Source organism: Nicotiana tomentosiformis, chromosome 1, assembly GCF_000390325.3.
Source record: "Nicotiana tomentosiformis chromosome 1, ASM39032v3, whole genome shotgun sequence".
NCBI classification, from domain to species: Eukaryota; Viridiplantae; Streptophyta; class Magnoliopsida; order Solanales; family Solanaceae; genus Nicotiana; species Nicotiana tomentosiformis.
In genome coordinates this window covers 15,315,960-15,332,301 of record NC_090812.1, presented here as the reverse complement: position 1 = coordinate 15,332,301, position 16,342 = coordinate 15,315,960, and the positions used below count along the sequence as shown (strand labels likewise).

Genomic DNA, 16,342 nt, shown 5'->3' with positions numbered 1-16,342 from the left:
GTTGCAAACTCGAAGGATCCAAGAAGCTATAAAAGGAGTAAGCATATTGAGCATAAATATCATTTAATTCGGGACATAACTCGGAGAGGTGATGCAAGAGTGTTGAAGATTGCGTTAGAGGACAATTTGACAGACCCGTTTACAAAGAGCTTGCCACAGAAGATTTTTGACAAGCATGTAGAAGGGATGGGTGTTAGAGTTGTAGACACATGGTTAAGAGTCTAAGTGGGAGATTGTTGGGATATACTATTAACCATGCAATTTAGATATAGTATTATATTTTATACTTTATGAAATAATTATTTATTTAATTTATTCAATTCAATAAAGTACTATTTTAAATAGATCATTTATTACATGTGTGTCCTTTAGTTATATAGTAGACAATTTAGTATATGGAGTCTTAGCTCATGCACAGAAAATTAAATTATCGGTTCTCATAATTAATAAACTATGTTCACAATCGAAGATGTTATTGGGCAAAATATTTTGATGGTTGTAGCACAAGATTATAGTATAATTTGTCTTGATTATGGGAGTGGTTTTACTCCGACTTCTTGTGCTAGTATACTTAGTGTATATTGAACGGACCAAGTAGAGAAAAAATATTTTTGTACTGAATATATATAAAATATTTTCTCTAATTCATTAAATGAGCTTATACTCCTAATCTTGATATAATTATTATGATCAATGTGATTTGTTTATTGTTTTGATTTATCAAAAGGTACAACTCTATTCAGAGTTAGTGTATGCCTAATAGATTGGACAATAACGAATAGCATTTGTGAAATAATAATTAGTTGATAGAATCCATGACTCAATTTTGAGTTTGATGATACCCCTTTATGTAAGCTTATAAATTTTCATGTGAAAACCCGGCCGGTGAATTTTGTATCCGTCACATGAAATAGTTTAAGTGGAATTATAGAGGATTTAATTAGTTGATTAAATTAAATTATCAGTAATTTAATTTAATTAACTGATATTTATGATCTTAACATGGGGAGTTAAAATAAGTGTTAGTGAATTTTTAAAATTCATATTGAGTAGTTCAGTTACAGTTTTTTAGTGAAATAAACTGCAATTAATTATAGTATGAATTAATTCATCCAAAATTTTAAATTAATGCTATAATTGGTAGCCTCTTACTATTTATGTGGTCCCTGCTATACCTAGTAAAAACCTGGGCTGACTTGGGTAAAAAGTGACTTGGGAGAAAAGTCATTATGTAGAGTTAGAGTATGATTCTACTTGCACAAGCAGAATCCTACACGTTTTTAGAGCCCTTTTTGGCTGAAAAATGAGTCTACATAAGGAATACACATTTCACCCAATAACTCACCTTTTAGAGTTGTATTGTTCTTGCCCACTCAAAGCAATTTCGTCCAAGGTCTTACTATGTCACGACCCAAACTAACACTGTCGTGATGGCGCCTATCGTGGAACTAGGCAAACCGACTCATTTCCAAAACAAACCGATATTTTCATTTCAAAGATAATTTCAAGGCTATCTAACATAAAAACCTTCGTAAAGGAGTTCAAATTAAAATAAAAGTGCGGAAAGAAAAGCCCGACATCCGAGTGTCACTAGTCATGAGCATCTACTATAATTTATCTGACAATATCGAGACTAACATAGTCTAGAAAATAGCTAAATACAACTAAAGGAAGATAAGAGGGAGAAGAGCAGGGCTGCGATCGCCAGGCAGCTACCTTGTTATCTCCGAGAAAATCTGCAACCGGAATAGTCAACAACCGCTACCGTGTCCAGCTACACCTGGATCTGCACACAAGGTGCAGGGCGTAACGTGAATACGCCAATTCAGTAAGTAACAACAATAAATAAAGGCTGAGCAGTAGTGACGAGCAATAAGCATATAAAGTTCATATCATGAAATCTCAGTAAAATACCACATGATTTTAAATCAGGGTTTGAATCAAAACATATCATTTAAACCTAGTTCCAGTAAAATCATTTAAAGGTATTTTTCAACAGTTTTCAAACAAAGGCTCAATGCAAGGTAAGCAAAAATGATGAAATCATAAACAGCCCATCGGGCAAAACATCACTCATATACAGCCCCTCGGGCAAACCTCACAATCACTCGTATACAGCCCCTCGGGCATACCTCACAATCACTCTTAAACAACCACTTGGGCATACCTCACCATCACTCATGCCTCCCATTCACTCAGCACTCGGTACTCGACACTCGGCACTCGCACTCAGTAGGTACCTACGCTCACTGAGGGTGTGTACAGACTCCGGAGAGGCTCCTTCAGCCCAAGTGCTATATCAAGCCAAATCATGGCATAAATCACTCAGGCCCTCGGCCTATATCAAACATGCTACGACGTGCAACCCGATCCAAAAAATATCTTCACAAATCAGGCCTTCGGCCTCACTCAGTCATAAACCTCTCAAGCCACTCGGGCTCTCAGTAAAACAGGGTATTCAGCCCAAAACAACATTTATATGCATTAAAACAGAGTAATAAAAACTGAATTATGCAGTAAACATGCATAACCATGAATGAGTATAGATTTACAATCGAAAACAGTGAGAGAATAGTAAGAAAAGGCCCCTAAAGGTCCAAACAGCATTGGCACAAGGCCCAAAACATGGCATTCAACCCAATTTATAGAAACTCTTTCTAAAACTCATAAGTATCATATAGTTTCAACAAAATATGCAACTTTACAGTTGCTACGGGACGGACCAAGTCACAATCCTCAATGGTGCACGCCCACACGCCCGTCACCTAGCATGTGCGTCACCTCCAAATAGTAAAATGATACGAAATCCGGGGTTTCATACCCTCAAGACTAGATTTACAATCGTTACTTACCTCAAACCGATCAAATCTCTACCCCGTGGTGCTTTTGTCTCTCGACTCGGCCTCCACATGCTCTGAATCTATTCACAATCAGTACAATACCATCAATATATGCTAATGGAATGAATTCCACAAGAAAAACTACCAATTCAGACCAAAAATCCAAAATTGGCTCAAACCCGCCCCCGGGCCCACGACTCGAAATCGGGTAAAAGTCACAAATTACGAACACCCATTAACTCACGAGTCCAACCATACTAGTTTCACTCAAATCCGACTTCGAATTGACATTCAAATCCCAAAAATTTATTTTATGAAGTTTTTATAATTATCCCCAAATTTTCACCTCAAAGTACTAATTAGATGATGAAATTATTGATATATTCATGTATATTAATCAAATTCGAGTTAGAATTACTTACCCCGATGAATTTCTTAAAAACACCCACGAACAATCGCCACAAACCGAGCTCCCTAGGTCCAAAATGTGAAATAATGCCCTAAACCTCGTTTATATAGTGTACCCTCTGAACTCCCACTAGGCGGTTCGCAAAATTCCAAGCGCGGGCGCGCCTCCTAGGTCCTGCAGTCACGAAAAAAATGGTGCGGCCGCACTTTTTGGTGGCTGCACTGCCAGGCTTTAGTATTTTGGCCATTACTTTCTCTACAGATGTCTAAATGATGATTTCTTTACCTTTCTGGAAACTAGACATGAAGGGCTAAAACTTTAGTTTTTGAATCATCTCAAAATTTCTTGTAGATCAAAAGATACAGGCTTCCGAAGTCGGACCAGCGGATCTGCAGAACTTTTCCCCGGAGTGCGGCCACGACAGAATTATGCGGTCTGCGAAATTCTGCTGAGGTCCGTGAAATTCAAAGCACCAGAACCATACCTGAGTTCCGAAAGTGCCCGAACTCGCTCAAAACTCACTCCAAAACACACCCGAGGCCTCCAGAACCTCAACCAAAGGTACCATCAAGTCCTAAAATACCATACAAACTCAATCGAGCTCTCGAATCACATCAAATAATAACAAAAATATGAACCGCATACCAATTCAAGCTTAATGGACTTGAAACCTCAAACTTCCACAACCGATGCCGAAATCTATCAAACCTCGTCCGAATAACCTCAAATTTTGCACACACATCACAAATAACACTAAGAATCTTATCCAACTCCTGAAATTTCATTCCGACTTCGATGTCAAATTTTTCACTGCCGACCGGAAATCACCAAATTTTTAATTTCGCCAATTCAGGCCTAATTCTATCACGGACCTCCAAATTACATTCCGGATACGCTCCTAAGTCCAAAATCACCTAACAGAGCTATCCGAACCATAAAAATCTAATCCGAGATCGTTTACTCATAAGCCAACATCCGGTTGACTTTTCCAACTTAACCTTCTAAATAAGAGACTGGGTGTCTCATTCCACCCCGAAACTACTCCGGACCCGAACCTACCAACTAGATACAACACAACACAGCTGAACAACACATAAAGAAGCAAAAATGGGAAAAACGAGACTATAACTCTCGGAACGACCGATCGGGTCGTTACATACTGGGACTATAATAGAAGACTGGAGCCCTAGATTCTTGCTCTCAGGAGGACATGTGCAACATTTTCAAGAGGTTAGTGGTTTCTAATCTTGTAATTATATCATTGTCTAATTTACATGTATTTGATGCCTGTATTATATGCTTGCTTCCGCTGCGCATATTTTAATAGTATCTAAATTTCTGACAATCATGCCCTAGAATGGGGGAGTTTAGTATGCTCGAAAGAATTTCATATCTATTCTGACTACAACTAGTTGAGGCAACATAGCTAGCGTTCTTGGTTTTGTGAAATCCCAAATACAATAATCATATCATATCATACTACATTATAAGTGTGAAGATCATATGTCAAAGTTAAAAGACTAAAACGGTCATGTAAAGCTGAATGACCATTTTGTCCTTCAACTAAATATTACTTTAGAAACATTTTTGTACAAACATGTAAATTCATATTCTAATAAAAATAATAAACAAAAAAAGTTTAATTGGGTAACTAATAACTTCTGAATTCTTCAAACACATGAAATTAAATTTGAACCTGTCATTTATGCAATATTAACAAAAACAGTTTGGTTCTCTTCCACTTCCCAAATTTATGTTTATTAATATGCATTAATTCATTATAATTCAAGGCAAAAGACTGCCAATTATGTATTATAATTTAGACAAAAGACATCGCCGGCTATCTTTTTCTCTTCCGATCCTCGAAGAACTCGGTCATCTACCCCCACTTTACCAACAGTTATGACTAATCCTTGTGCTTCATCTTGTAAGGTTTATTTTTGGGACTATATGTAAAATATTATTGATTCTTTGTGGATTATAATTCAAATATTTTGCAATGTCATTGATTTATTTCGGTGATTTCGGGTATATTAAGTTTTTCAAGGGTGATATTTTGACCAAATTTTGCTTCTTTGCGGGTACGTCAAATATAGAATACTTCGAAAAAATATTCTCTGCAGAATTATATGTAGCATGAATCTATTAGTAAATTCTGGGTTGTTTAATTACATTGTTACCTTCAAACACTATAATTCCAAAAGGTAATCGGCCTATAACTTGATGCGTTTTTGCAAGCTCTTGATGATAGTGCTTGTACACTTATTAATTAGTACTCATATTTTTGGGAAAGTTTGCCTCTGTTAAAATATTCTTAATTAGTTGGTAAAATTCCCTTTACATATTTTTCTGCAACATTATGAAGCATTTTGGCAATGAGTTTCATTTTTAAACTTCACTTATTTGAATTCACCCATTGATCTTAATCGATACAAATTTTAGAATTACATATAAGCCAACATATTTTGCCTATTGGTTCTAACTTCTACACAAAAATATACAAAAAATCATAAAACTAAATTACAATATGGATCGGAATATCCAAAGGACTTCACATATAAGGCAGTATTTCTTCCTCTCTTGACTTAGCTAGAATGAACAACTTATCATTTTCAGGAATTCATATTTGATTGTTTTATAACTAATATCTATGTCATTTTTAAAATTTTGTATTCACTGATAAGGGGTACACGCGCAACGCGCGTGGCCCGAGACTAGTTTCCTGAAAAGTGGGTAAAAATTTATTTTTTTATTGGTGTTTAATCATCTGTTATTCGAAACTCACTTGTCCGATTAATTCAGATTCATAATGCCAGTGTTACCTATCAGGGGTACTTTCTCTATTCTCAAGGTTCAAACTCAAAATTTCTCATAAGGGTGAACTCATAAGTGGTGGGTAACATTAGTTATTGGATACATTGTCTTTCTTTAGTCATATGGTGTCTTATTGCCGCAATTAGTGCAAATGATTGTCATTCTGTTACACATATTATAGAAATGACCTACTCTCTCCTTCTAAGCAGAGCAAGGATTTGAACCTTATGAGTTCGAAATTTTAGTCAGCTTAAATTACTGGATTCTTAATTAACAATTTATATATATTCCATAAATTTCTTTTAAGGTTTGAACCAAAGTTATTGGTATTGCAAAGCAACAATTGAATTGGGGTGGTCAACAGATATTCTGAATCATATAATGAACAAGAAGAAGGGAAGGTCTTTGGAGGCAGATTCTGCCGAATAAGTTATAGGGAACTTTACATAACTGTCATAATTTAAAAGAAATATAACAAATTCGTAGCATGAAATCCAATATTACAGTTATGGCAGGAAAATATTTATATTTATAGCACACAGTTCCATTAAAATAGGAATATTAATTATTAATCTCTAAACATAAGCAATTTGAATGGAAAGTCAATAATTCTTTGTACAAAAATCATGCTTTTTTTCTCTTTATCTATTAGCTTCCCTTCCTTTTCTTCATCTTCTTAATTTTATTTTCTGCCGAAGCCAATATATTTTCTAAATTTGTTATATTCATTTTCTTTTTAATTATCTTTCTTAAGTTTTTCTCTTCCTTCTTTCTTCCTTTCTTAACATAAGGATCTTACTTCGATAATAATATACGTTAATATATACAAAATATATATAAAAAAAAATATTGAATTAACACATATAAAATATACAAAAAATATATCTTCAATTAATATGACACTTAGACATGTGAAATATACATAAAAAAATATAGCTTAAATTTAATTAAGATGGCATATAAATATACAAAAAAAGAATATATAAAAAATACATCCTGAATTAAAATGGCACTTGACATATAAAATATATTTGAAATATACATTAAAAATACATCTTAAAATAAGATGGCACTTCACAAATAAATATACAAAAATTATATACATAAAAATATATTTTGAATTAAAGTGATACTTGATATACAAAGTATAAAAGACATATAAATCAATACATCTTGAATTTAGGTGGCATTCACATATGCATCAGATTTTAAAAAATGGAGTGAAGAAGATGAATGTTGGGTTTAATTTTTGCAATATGCTAATAATGAAAAAAAAGTACTCTTTATAGAATAAACAATAAATGATGCTATTTTTTTAAAATAATAGTTAAAAAAGGATCAAGTGTGTAAAAAAACTCTAAGTTATATGCTATAGAGGGAAGATGACAAAAGAGATTAAGATTACAAAGATACCACAAGAATGATGAGAATTGAATAATTCTTCTAAGAGGAAGTTACGTTACAAAGGGATAATTTCATCCCTCAAATTATTGGTGAATTCTGATTATGGCACGTATGATATTTAGCTAAGCGTGATTTGACCTTCAATTAATTAAAAGTTAAAATGCCTATTTTTATCCCTTTAGAAAATATATTATTCTTTAAATTATTTCTAGAATTATATGTTACTACTATTAAATATGAAGTAATATTACAAAATTAACATAACATATAACTAATTCAATAATTTATAAATATTCACCTGCAAATGGATCGAAAGTGCATATTCTCAATTAATTAATGATTCAACCGTTACAACTTGTTTGGATTGTTGTTATGTATTGTTTAATAATATATCGTATATGTTGTATTGTACTGTATCGTTTTGATGTATACAATATTTGGATAAATTGTATTTTTTTCCGTCATTTCACGATGTCATGCCCCAACAATATGAAAAATAAACTTGCAATATTATATTTTTTTTTTAAAAAGGTACGAGGTAACATTATTATATAAAAAGATAGGGTAAAAGATAAAATAGGATTATTTATTAATATGGCAGGGCAAGATGAGAGAAAAAAATAGGGGAACGACGCGACCATACCAAATCGATCGTTCCATAAAGTAGTACTTGTCGTCGTTATGTAACGACTGATTTAACGATACGATACAATGAAATTTAAATAACAATCAAAATAAATATTATATTTAAAATAACAATACGATACAATACAACATGTAACAACCATCCAAACAAGCTGTTAATCAAATATCACAAGGACGAACAAAAATCCGAATGTGTACCTACTTAGAATAAACGGTTAAGATATTATGATAAATTAAATCTTAATGATAGTATAAAAAAATTATTACCCTTAAGTATTCTCTATATCTTAAATCCATTACACAAATTAGTAGGCTCGAATATGGTATATATACCAAAAACTTACTAGTAGAAAATAGGAGTAGCTGATTTAAGAAAGAACTGATTTGACCAAAGAGAATTCGGGAAGCCGGATGCATGAAATCTTATTTTTCTATTTAAAAACCAGTATACCTTTTCACTTTTCAGTACGTTCAAAAAAAGAATAAACAAAATGAAAGAAAATAGTATAAAGAAAAAAAACACTTAAAACACAGATTTATTTCCAATCTGGAAAAGTTTTTTCCTTTTGTATACAAAAGGGAATTCATTTTTAAAAAAAAAGCAAAAATACAGCTATATATGAATATGATACTAATTTCAATATCTGAAAGCGAAAGCAATTCCCGAATTCACGTGCCCTCTATCATCAATAGAATTTCAAAGTCATAAAAACTCTTTTAAATTTTCTTATTACCATGACTTTATCTTTACTTTATGTTCTTCAAAAAGCCATTCTTTATGTGCATGCATGGGTTATTAATTTTTCTCTCAATATAATAGTTAAAGGGGTCTCCTTTCTGCCATAGGTATCTCTTTATATATTTTACTTCTCTTTCCACTTCAACTTAGACCATACTTACAGAAGGAAATGCAAATGGGATTTCATCATCTTCTTCTTATAGGATTTGGTTTTATTATTATCTTGAATAATGTTAATGGACATCCAATAGAAGATCTGGTGGAAAATTTACCAGGACAACCAAAAGTTGGGTTTAGACAATACGCTGGATATGTGGATGTAGATGAAAAGGCAGGGAGAAGTTTGTTTTATTACTTTGTTGAAGCTGAGAAAGATGCTGATAAACTTCCTCTTACTCTTTGGTTAAATGGAGGTTTGCTTTTTCTTCTTCTCTCTTTATTTGTGATTATTGTTTTTAATCTCCTTCTTCTTTCAGTATAGCCGACCCCCAGTTTTTTTGGTACTAAAGTATAATTGTGATTGTTGTTGTTGTTCTAATATTCTTGATTTAGTTGGAGTCTTTGAGAACTAGTTGGAGTTTATGTCAATTGAAAGGACAAAAGTAAATTTATTTTATCAAAGTCGGAAATTTTCTTTGATTTTCAAAGATTCGACGTTTGTAAGTAATGATATTGATCGAAAATCATTAACTATGGAATCCTTGTTCCAAAATGTTTATTTATATGTGTATTTTTGTCTCTTGCTTAATGGAGTTCTATTTTGCTTGTATGACAATAGGCGATTAGTTTCTTTTTCTTTTTCTTGTTTATTTGGAAAAGAAATCTAAATCTCTTTTAATGGTGATTCGGTTTAGTTGATCTGCATGTATGATATAGCCTTTATTTCCTTCACGTTGAAGGAACAGTTTCCCTCTTTGACCCACTCCCCCCCCCAATTTTTTAATGGCACACTGAAAGATTTAATAACTATGTGGGGAATAATATGTAAGAGCATTCAACTTTCGACTTTTCATTAATCACTACCGTATATATATGTTGACGATATATACTCTGGACTGTACTAGTGGACATACACCTTAATAACTTGGTTGGTTGGTGATATTTGCAGGGTTGGGACCAATCTGTTTAATGATTTAGCTCTTCAAAACTTGTGATCATTTTTAAAGCATCTTATATATAACAGAGGTAATAAAACTCATCTTTAAAAAATAAAAAAGACAGTTTGGTGGACGAAGTACCATGCGTTCACACATGAGGAAGAGCCACACCTTAAGAAGATATGACGTAGGCAACCTATATTAGCACAAAGTATTAGTGGCCTATAAGCAAATTAGTACAAAAGTTAGCCAATTCATAAAATATTATCAATATTAGTCAAATGCTATCAATATTAGCCAATTAGCTATTTGTATGGAAAAAAGTCTACTTTTTGCTTTCTTTTGAGAGGGTGTTGTTGGAATAGATTGGATACATCTTAAGGAGTTTGAATCTCAGTTTTGGGATGATTTGGTGGAGTTTAGAGGTGGTTTGAATTGAAAATTTAAAGTAGAAGATAAACATGGAAATAGATAATATGTGTATCATTTCTGTATCACACATGTATCATATGTATATCAAATGGGTATCACATGGATATCCATGTATACCCGTATGTTAGATACATGCTTGATACATGTGTCGCAAAAGAATTTTTTAAACTCGATATTAACTCCAAATTTCAATACTAAATCAGTCCAAATTACCTTCAATTTTCCTAAAAAAATTTATATTGACTCATCTATATGTTTTCAATGAACTTAAACCATACTCATTGAAAAATGTCCCTTTTTGCTTAAGTTTTTGAAATCTTGTATTTTTTTTACTTTGTGTTTCATCACATTGTTTGCACCTCATCCATAAAATTTCCTTTCCGTCTTACATCTAATGTTGCTGATCAAGCTTAAAAATATGAAAGGAGATCTTTACGAATGATTCTTGGAGAGAAAGAATCCTTATTTATCTAGTTTTCAATTTTTATATGTGTTTGGCTAGTTTTGGCAAGCCTGTAATTAATGGCTAAAAGTTGATGAGTTCTGTAAAATTCTCTTAAGAATATTAAAGAAGAATTAACCCAAATAGCCGCGCACTCAATCGCTTAAACTAAAAATAGCCGGTGAAGGTATAATATATGCATAATTTATGTATTATATATGTATAATTGTATATAATTAATATATAATATATGTATATGAATAAAAAAATAAATAATAAATATGGCCGGCTATTTATGTAAAGATACCTTAAATAGATATTGTCTTGTATTTGCCGCATGTAGGTCACCTGAGGCTAGAGGACAAATGGACCGAATTATTATACCATTTTGAAAGTCATTTGGCTAATACTAATTAATCTATAATAGTCAAAGATCTTTGAGTTGGGAGTTGTGTGATATTTTCTTTCTCTATCTCAGATATAGATCAATTCTTTACAATTTCACTTTGATCTATGTTGTAGAGTTATGATTTAAAACACTATGTACATATGTGCTGCAAACTGAATTTTGGAGAGATAAAGTGTATTTAATTCTCTCATCAACAATAAGTCTCTTGCTTGCTTCAGCAGTGGCGGAGCCAGAATTTTCATTAAGAAGTGTCAAAATATATAAAAGTAAACATATCAGAAAATTAAGGGGAGTCAATACATAATATATTTACATATAATTTATTTTTTTAACTAGCTACACATTATATTTTTCCAGCAAAGGGGTGTCATTTGACACCCATTCCTATAAGGTGGCTCCGCCACTATGCTTGAGGACATGACCTTCATCACTATAAAGTATAAACTGATTATTATTCAATTTCTATTTTTTATCGTTCCTTTTTAGAGTTAATTTGATCATTTATAGTGAAATTGAAAGTGAACTAGAATATATACCTTTCCCAAATATATTTTAGAATAATTTGGAGTACCCCAAAAGTTGTTGTACCTTGTTTAGAAACAGAAAGAAAAAAAAAATATTAAGAGATACTCCGTATATATATCATTTTGTATTAGTCCTCCACAAACGAAATACTTGTATATATATGTTTAATTTTACGCAAATTAAAGCTCCTCATAAGCTAATCAAACTACACCGTGCTTGGTGTATTTTATTATGTCAAAAGATGTTAAAATTAAATTCACTAGTATTGTTAGCAATGATGACTCTCATACAATGGAGCAATCAACATCATTACTCAACATTTGAATTAGAAGCTTTTAAAAGAAATCTTGTAGTAATTTTGTATATGAAGGGTTATTTCTTAATTTCGTCAAGTCATTAATAACTTGATTATTTTCAGGTCCAGGATGTTCCTCAATTGGAGGGGGTGCCTTTACAGAACTAGGACCCTTCTTTCCTAGAGGTGATGGCCGTGGTCTCAGAAGAAATACTAAATCTTGGAATAAAGGTATACTATTACATTACCTTAATTTTTATATTATAAAATTCCAATAAAAAAAATGTCAATATTTGATTCTTACCATTTCAATTTCTGCAATATTTCTTTGTTTTGATTGATACAGCATCAAATCTTCTATTTATTGAATCTCCTGCTGGTGTTGGATGGTCTTATTCAAACACATCTAGTGATTATACTTGCGGAGATGACTCCACTGGTATATATATCACTTTGACCTTTACACTTTCTCCTTTAATTTTGTTAAAAGTTTGGTTAACAGAAAAGAGAAAAAAAAGAAAAATTAATGTTATCATTTGTTGTTGTTGTTTTTTCCAGCTAAGGATATGCTCACTTTCATGATCAGATGGTACGCAAAGTTTTCAGAATTAAAATCTAAGCCTTTGTTCCTTACAGGTGAAAGTTATGCAGGTACTAGATATATATCACATGTGCAATATGTTCATTATTTTTATTTTATGCTGAACATGTGCAATTTTTTTTAATTTTTTTTGGCTTACTAGTCCATATTTATTCTGGTGATATGATAGGACATTATATACCACAGTTGGCAAATGTCATACTAGACTACAACAAGCAGTCCAATGATTTTAAGTTTAACCTAAAGGGAGTAGCTGTAAGAACACTCAAAACCATATACTACAGTATTTCCTCTAATTTTTGCTCTATATATTAAAATCAGCCCTTCTAAATTCTAAGTAATTTCTACAGATTGGAAATCCACTTTTGAGACTAGACAGAGATGTTCCAGCAGTGTACGAATATTACTGGTCACATGGAATGATATCAGATGAAATATATTTGAGAATCAAAGAACACTGCAATTTTGATGATTATGAATTCCCAGTTCCTCATAATGAGCCAATCTCATGCAACCAAGCTATTGATGAAGCATATAAAATAATTTCTGACTATATTAATGTGTACGACGTTATTTTGGATGTCTGTTATCCTTCTATCGTTCAGCAAGAGCTGCGTTTACATAAACAAGTAAGAATCATAGCTATTGAACTTGTATGGTGATTTAAACTTTTCCAATATAACAGTGCCAACTGAACTTTATCTAATATAACAGTAAAGTCACAAAATTATTACTTTAATGTGACAAAAATGATTTAGTGACATTACTGTTATGATTGTGACTTTGCTGTTATATAATAATTAAAGTTCAGTAGTCATCCTATATAATTAATTAACTCTTTGAACATGTTTAGATGTTTGTAACATTTGATTTTGTTATTTTGTTGGATACTAGGTTACAAAGATGAGTGTTGGAGTTGATGTTTGCATGACATCAGAAAGATACTTCTATTTCAACCTTCCTGAGGTTCAGAAGGCTCTTCATGCTAATCGCACTAATCTACCTTACGAATGGAGCATGTGCAGTGAGTATGTAATCTTAATTGTTTTGAAATCTTTAATATTGAAAATAACTATACTAAAATAGACAGAATTAATACCATATATTTCAGGTTTTTAATTAATTAATACGATCTTCCTTTTGGTGGTGTTTAATTTGTATGAGACAGTGTGCTGAATTACTCTCAATCAGATGGTGACACTGATATGCTTCCATCCCTCAAAAACATTATTCAACATGATGTTCCTCTTTGGATATTCAGGTAATTAAACGTGTTATTTCCCTCGCATTACAATGACTGCTAGGAATGACAATGGGCTGTGCGGATTGACTTTTCCAAAGAAAATCCTCACCTAAACATAATATCGAGGAAATAGGTCTTGAGGGTTGTTTACAATGTTAAATTAAGAAAGTAGTTTTTTTTAGATCTCTTAGATGATCTTTTTATGCGTAAAAACAAATCTCCTACCCGTAAAATAGAAATGTGGTCATAAATTTACTAAAAACAAGTTTATAATGGGACCACAAAATTATTTGACCCCGTAATGTCGCATAGGATATGAATCCATAATATTAATATATATAATATAATACTAAATTACCGAGTGTCACTATTTATTTGAGACAATCATGGGCGGATTTATAGAGTAGATTATGGGCAAGTCAACCCATGGTCTCTCCTCAAAATTAGATATTTTATGTACATATTTTTTAAAATTGGTATAATATTAACTATTGACACACATACTCCAAGAAGGATGAATGATTCACTTGGTTAAAAGTTGAGTTATTTACCAAGAAGAATAGTTAAATGTTGAGTTATTTACCAAGAGGAATAGAGATCAATTCTCACTTAATACATTTTTTCCTCCATTTTTTATTAGTGCACCCATGTACTGAAAATCCTAGATCCACATCTGACTAGATGAGATAATAAAATTGCCATCCGGCCGCCCATTATCATCTAGGACTCAAAATCTTAAATTCATTAAGTTTAAATCTTGAATATAATTCTCTTTTGTTGTCCTTCGCATGATTCTGGGCTATTGTATATGACAGTGGAGATCAAGACTCAGTGGTACCACTAATAGGGTCAAGAACATTAGTGCGTGAATTAGCTAATGATTTAAATTTGAAGACAACAGTAGCATATGGAGCATGGTTTCACAAAGGGCAAGTAGGAGGATGGCAAGTTGAATATGGTCATAAACTCACTTTTGCAACAGTAAGAGGAGCTGCTCATATGGTTCCATATGCACAGCCATCTAGGGCTTTGCATCTTTTCAGCTCATTCGTTCATGGAAGAAGATTGCCTAATGCCACTCGTATTCCCATTGCCTGATGGTCATTGAATTTGTAAATTTAATTTTCATCTGTCAAAAGTATAACTTACTTTCATTTTTTCACTTCCTTTCAAAGATTTGATGTGCAATAAGTGAACTCTTGAATTGGCACTTTGGTACACAAGGTATTCTTCATTCATGTAAGATCAGGAGAAGGGTCGTACCCTAAGGGGTGTGATGTAGACAGCCTACCCTAATGCAAGTATTAGTGGCTAGTTACACGGCACAACACATACCTATAAACTCTTGAGTTGATTGTTTTTATCTTATATCAAGTTGAACCCTTGAAGTTGATTCTAGAGGTTGTCTATCTTTGCAATTTATATTGTTGCGCAGAAATGTTGAAATGAATTGGACCCGGACGAAGATGAAATGGATACATAAGTTTCATATATATAACGTACTCTAATTAACTTGAATTTGAATTGTAGTTATTGATATTAATGTTCAAAAATATTTGGATGTCTCATACGTATCATGATATTTGTATAAGGGTAAAACCGAGATCGATGCTTGATATCGAGATTCGAAGTTACGGATGAAACCGAGCTCGATATCGAGATTCGAAGTTCGGCATGGTCAGCCAAGATCGGAATATGATATTGTCGGACTAAAAAGCATCGTCAAAACAGGCCATCGAGACCATCAGATTTGCCCTCAAGTTTACCGAAGGCACGACCGATCCTGCTTCTAACGGCCTCGAAGAAAAGCTTCGCCAACTCATCCGACAAGGATCCGTGATTCTTGCCATTAACCAATCATTATAGCAGAAATCACGAGATTAAGTCAAAAAAGAGGCCAGCGGTCTACAAAATCAAGGACTTATATTTTTTTTATAAAATGATGTCTTAAAAGGAAGATCTCCCTTAATATATAAGGGGAATTCAGTAATGCATGGGCAAGCATTGCAACATACTTAAAAGAACAACATACTATTGTTTCTATCTTTGTTCATACCATTCTGGCTCCAATAATATTATATCTAAGGGTCGAAGGAGATTAAACTTATAAGGCCTAGGTTGTTCAACTTGCGTGCTTTGCAATTATCTTTTCATTGATTACTTCCACATTAAATCTGATTTCTCGCTTTGTATCAAATATATCACGTATCCTTAAAACTGCGTATAAATTCAATTGTTATCCGATTTTGAGGGTAAACAGTTTGGCGCCCACCGTGGGGCTAAGGATAATAGTGGTTATTTGATACAAATCTCCATAACACATACTGCTTTACACTTGCTCTTTGAAATGTCTTTGATTTCAGGATAAAAATGACAAACTCTTGATTAGCGCCTCTACATATCGACAACGAGTCCGGTCATCAAGGCGAGAATAACAACATGGCGCC

General features: G+C 32.7%; 1 protein-coding gene across 1 annotated transcript; it reads left to right on the top strand.

Annotated features, from left to right (window-relative positions):
- Positions 1-8,881: 8,881 nt before the first annotated feature.
- LOC104084502 (serine carboxypeptidase-like 42) lies at positions 8,882-15,263 on the top strand. Its single transcript, XM_009588385.4, has 9 exons — positions 8,882-9,264; positions 12,175-12,282; positions 12,398-12,490; positions 12,610-12,702; positions 12,822-12,907; positions 13,003-13,281; positions 13,547-13,680; positions 13,821-13,913; positions 14,711-15,263. The coding sequence occupies exons 1-9, from the start codon at positions 9,021-9,023 to the stop codon at positions 14,991-14,993; spliced, it is 1,413 nt and encodes a 470-aa protein (XP_009586680.1). The 5' UTR covers positions 8,882-9,020; the 3' UTR covers positions 14,994-15,263.
- The last annotated feature ends 1,079 nt before the right edge of the window (positions 15,264-16,342 follow it).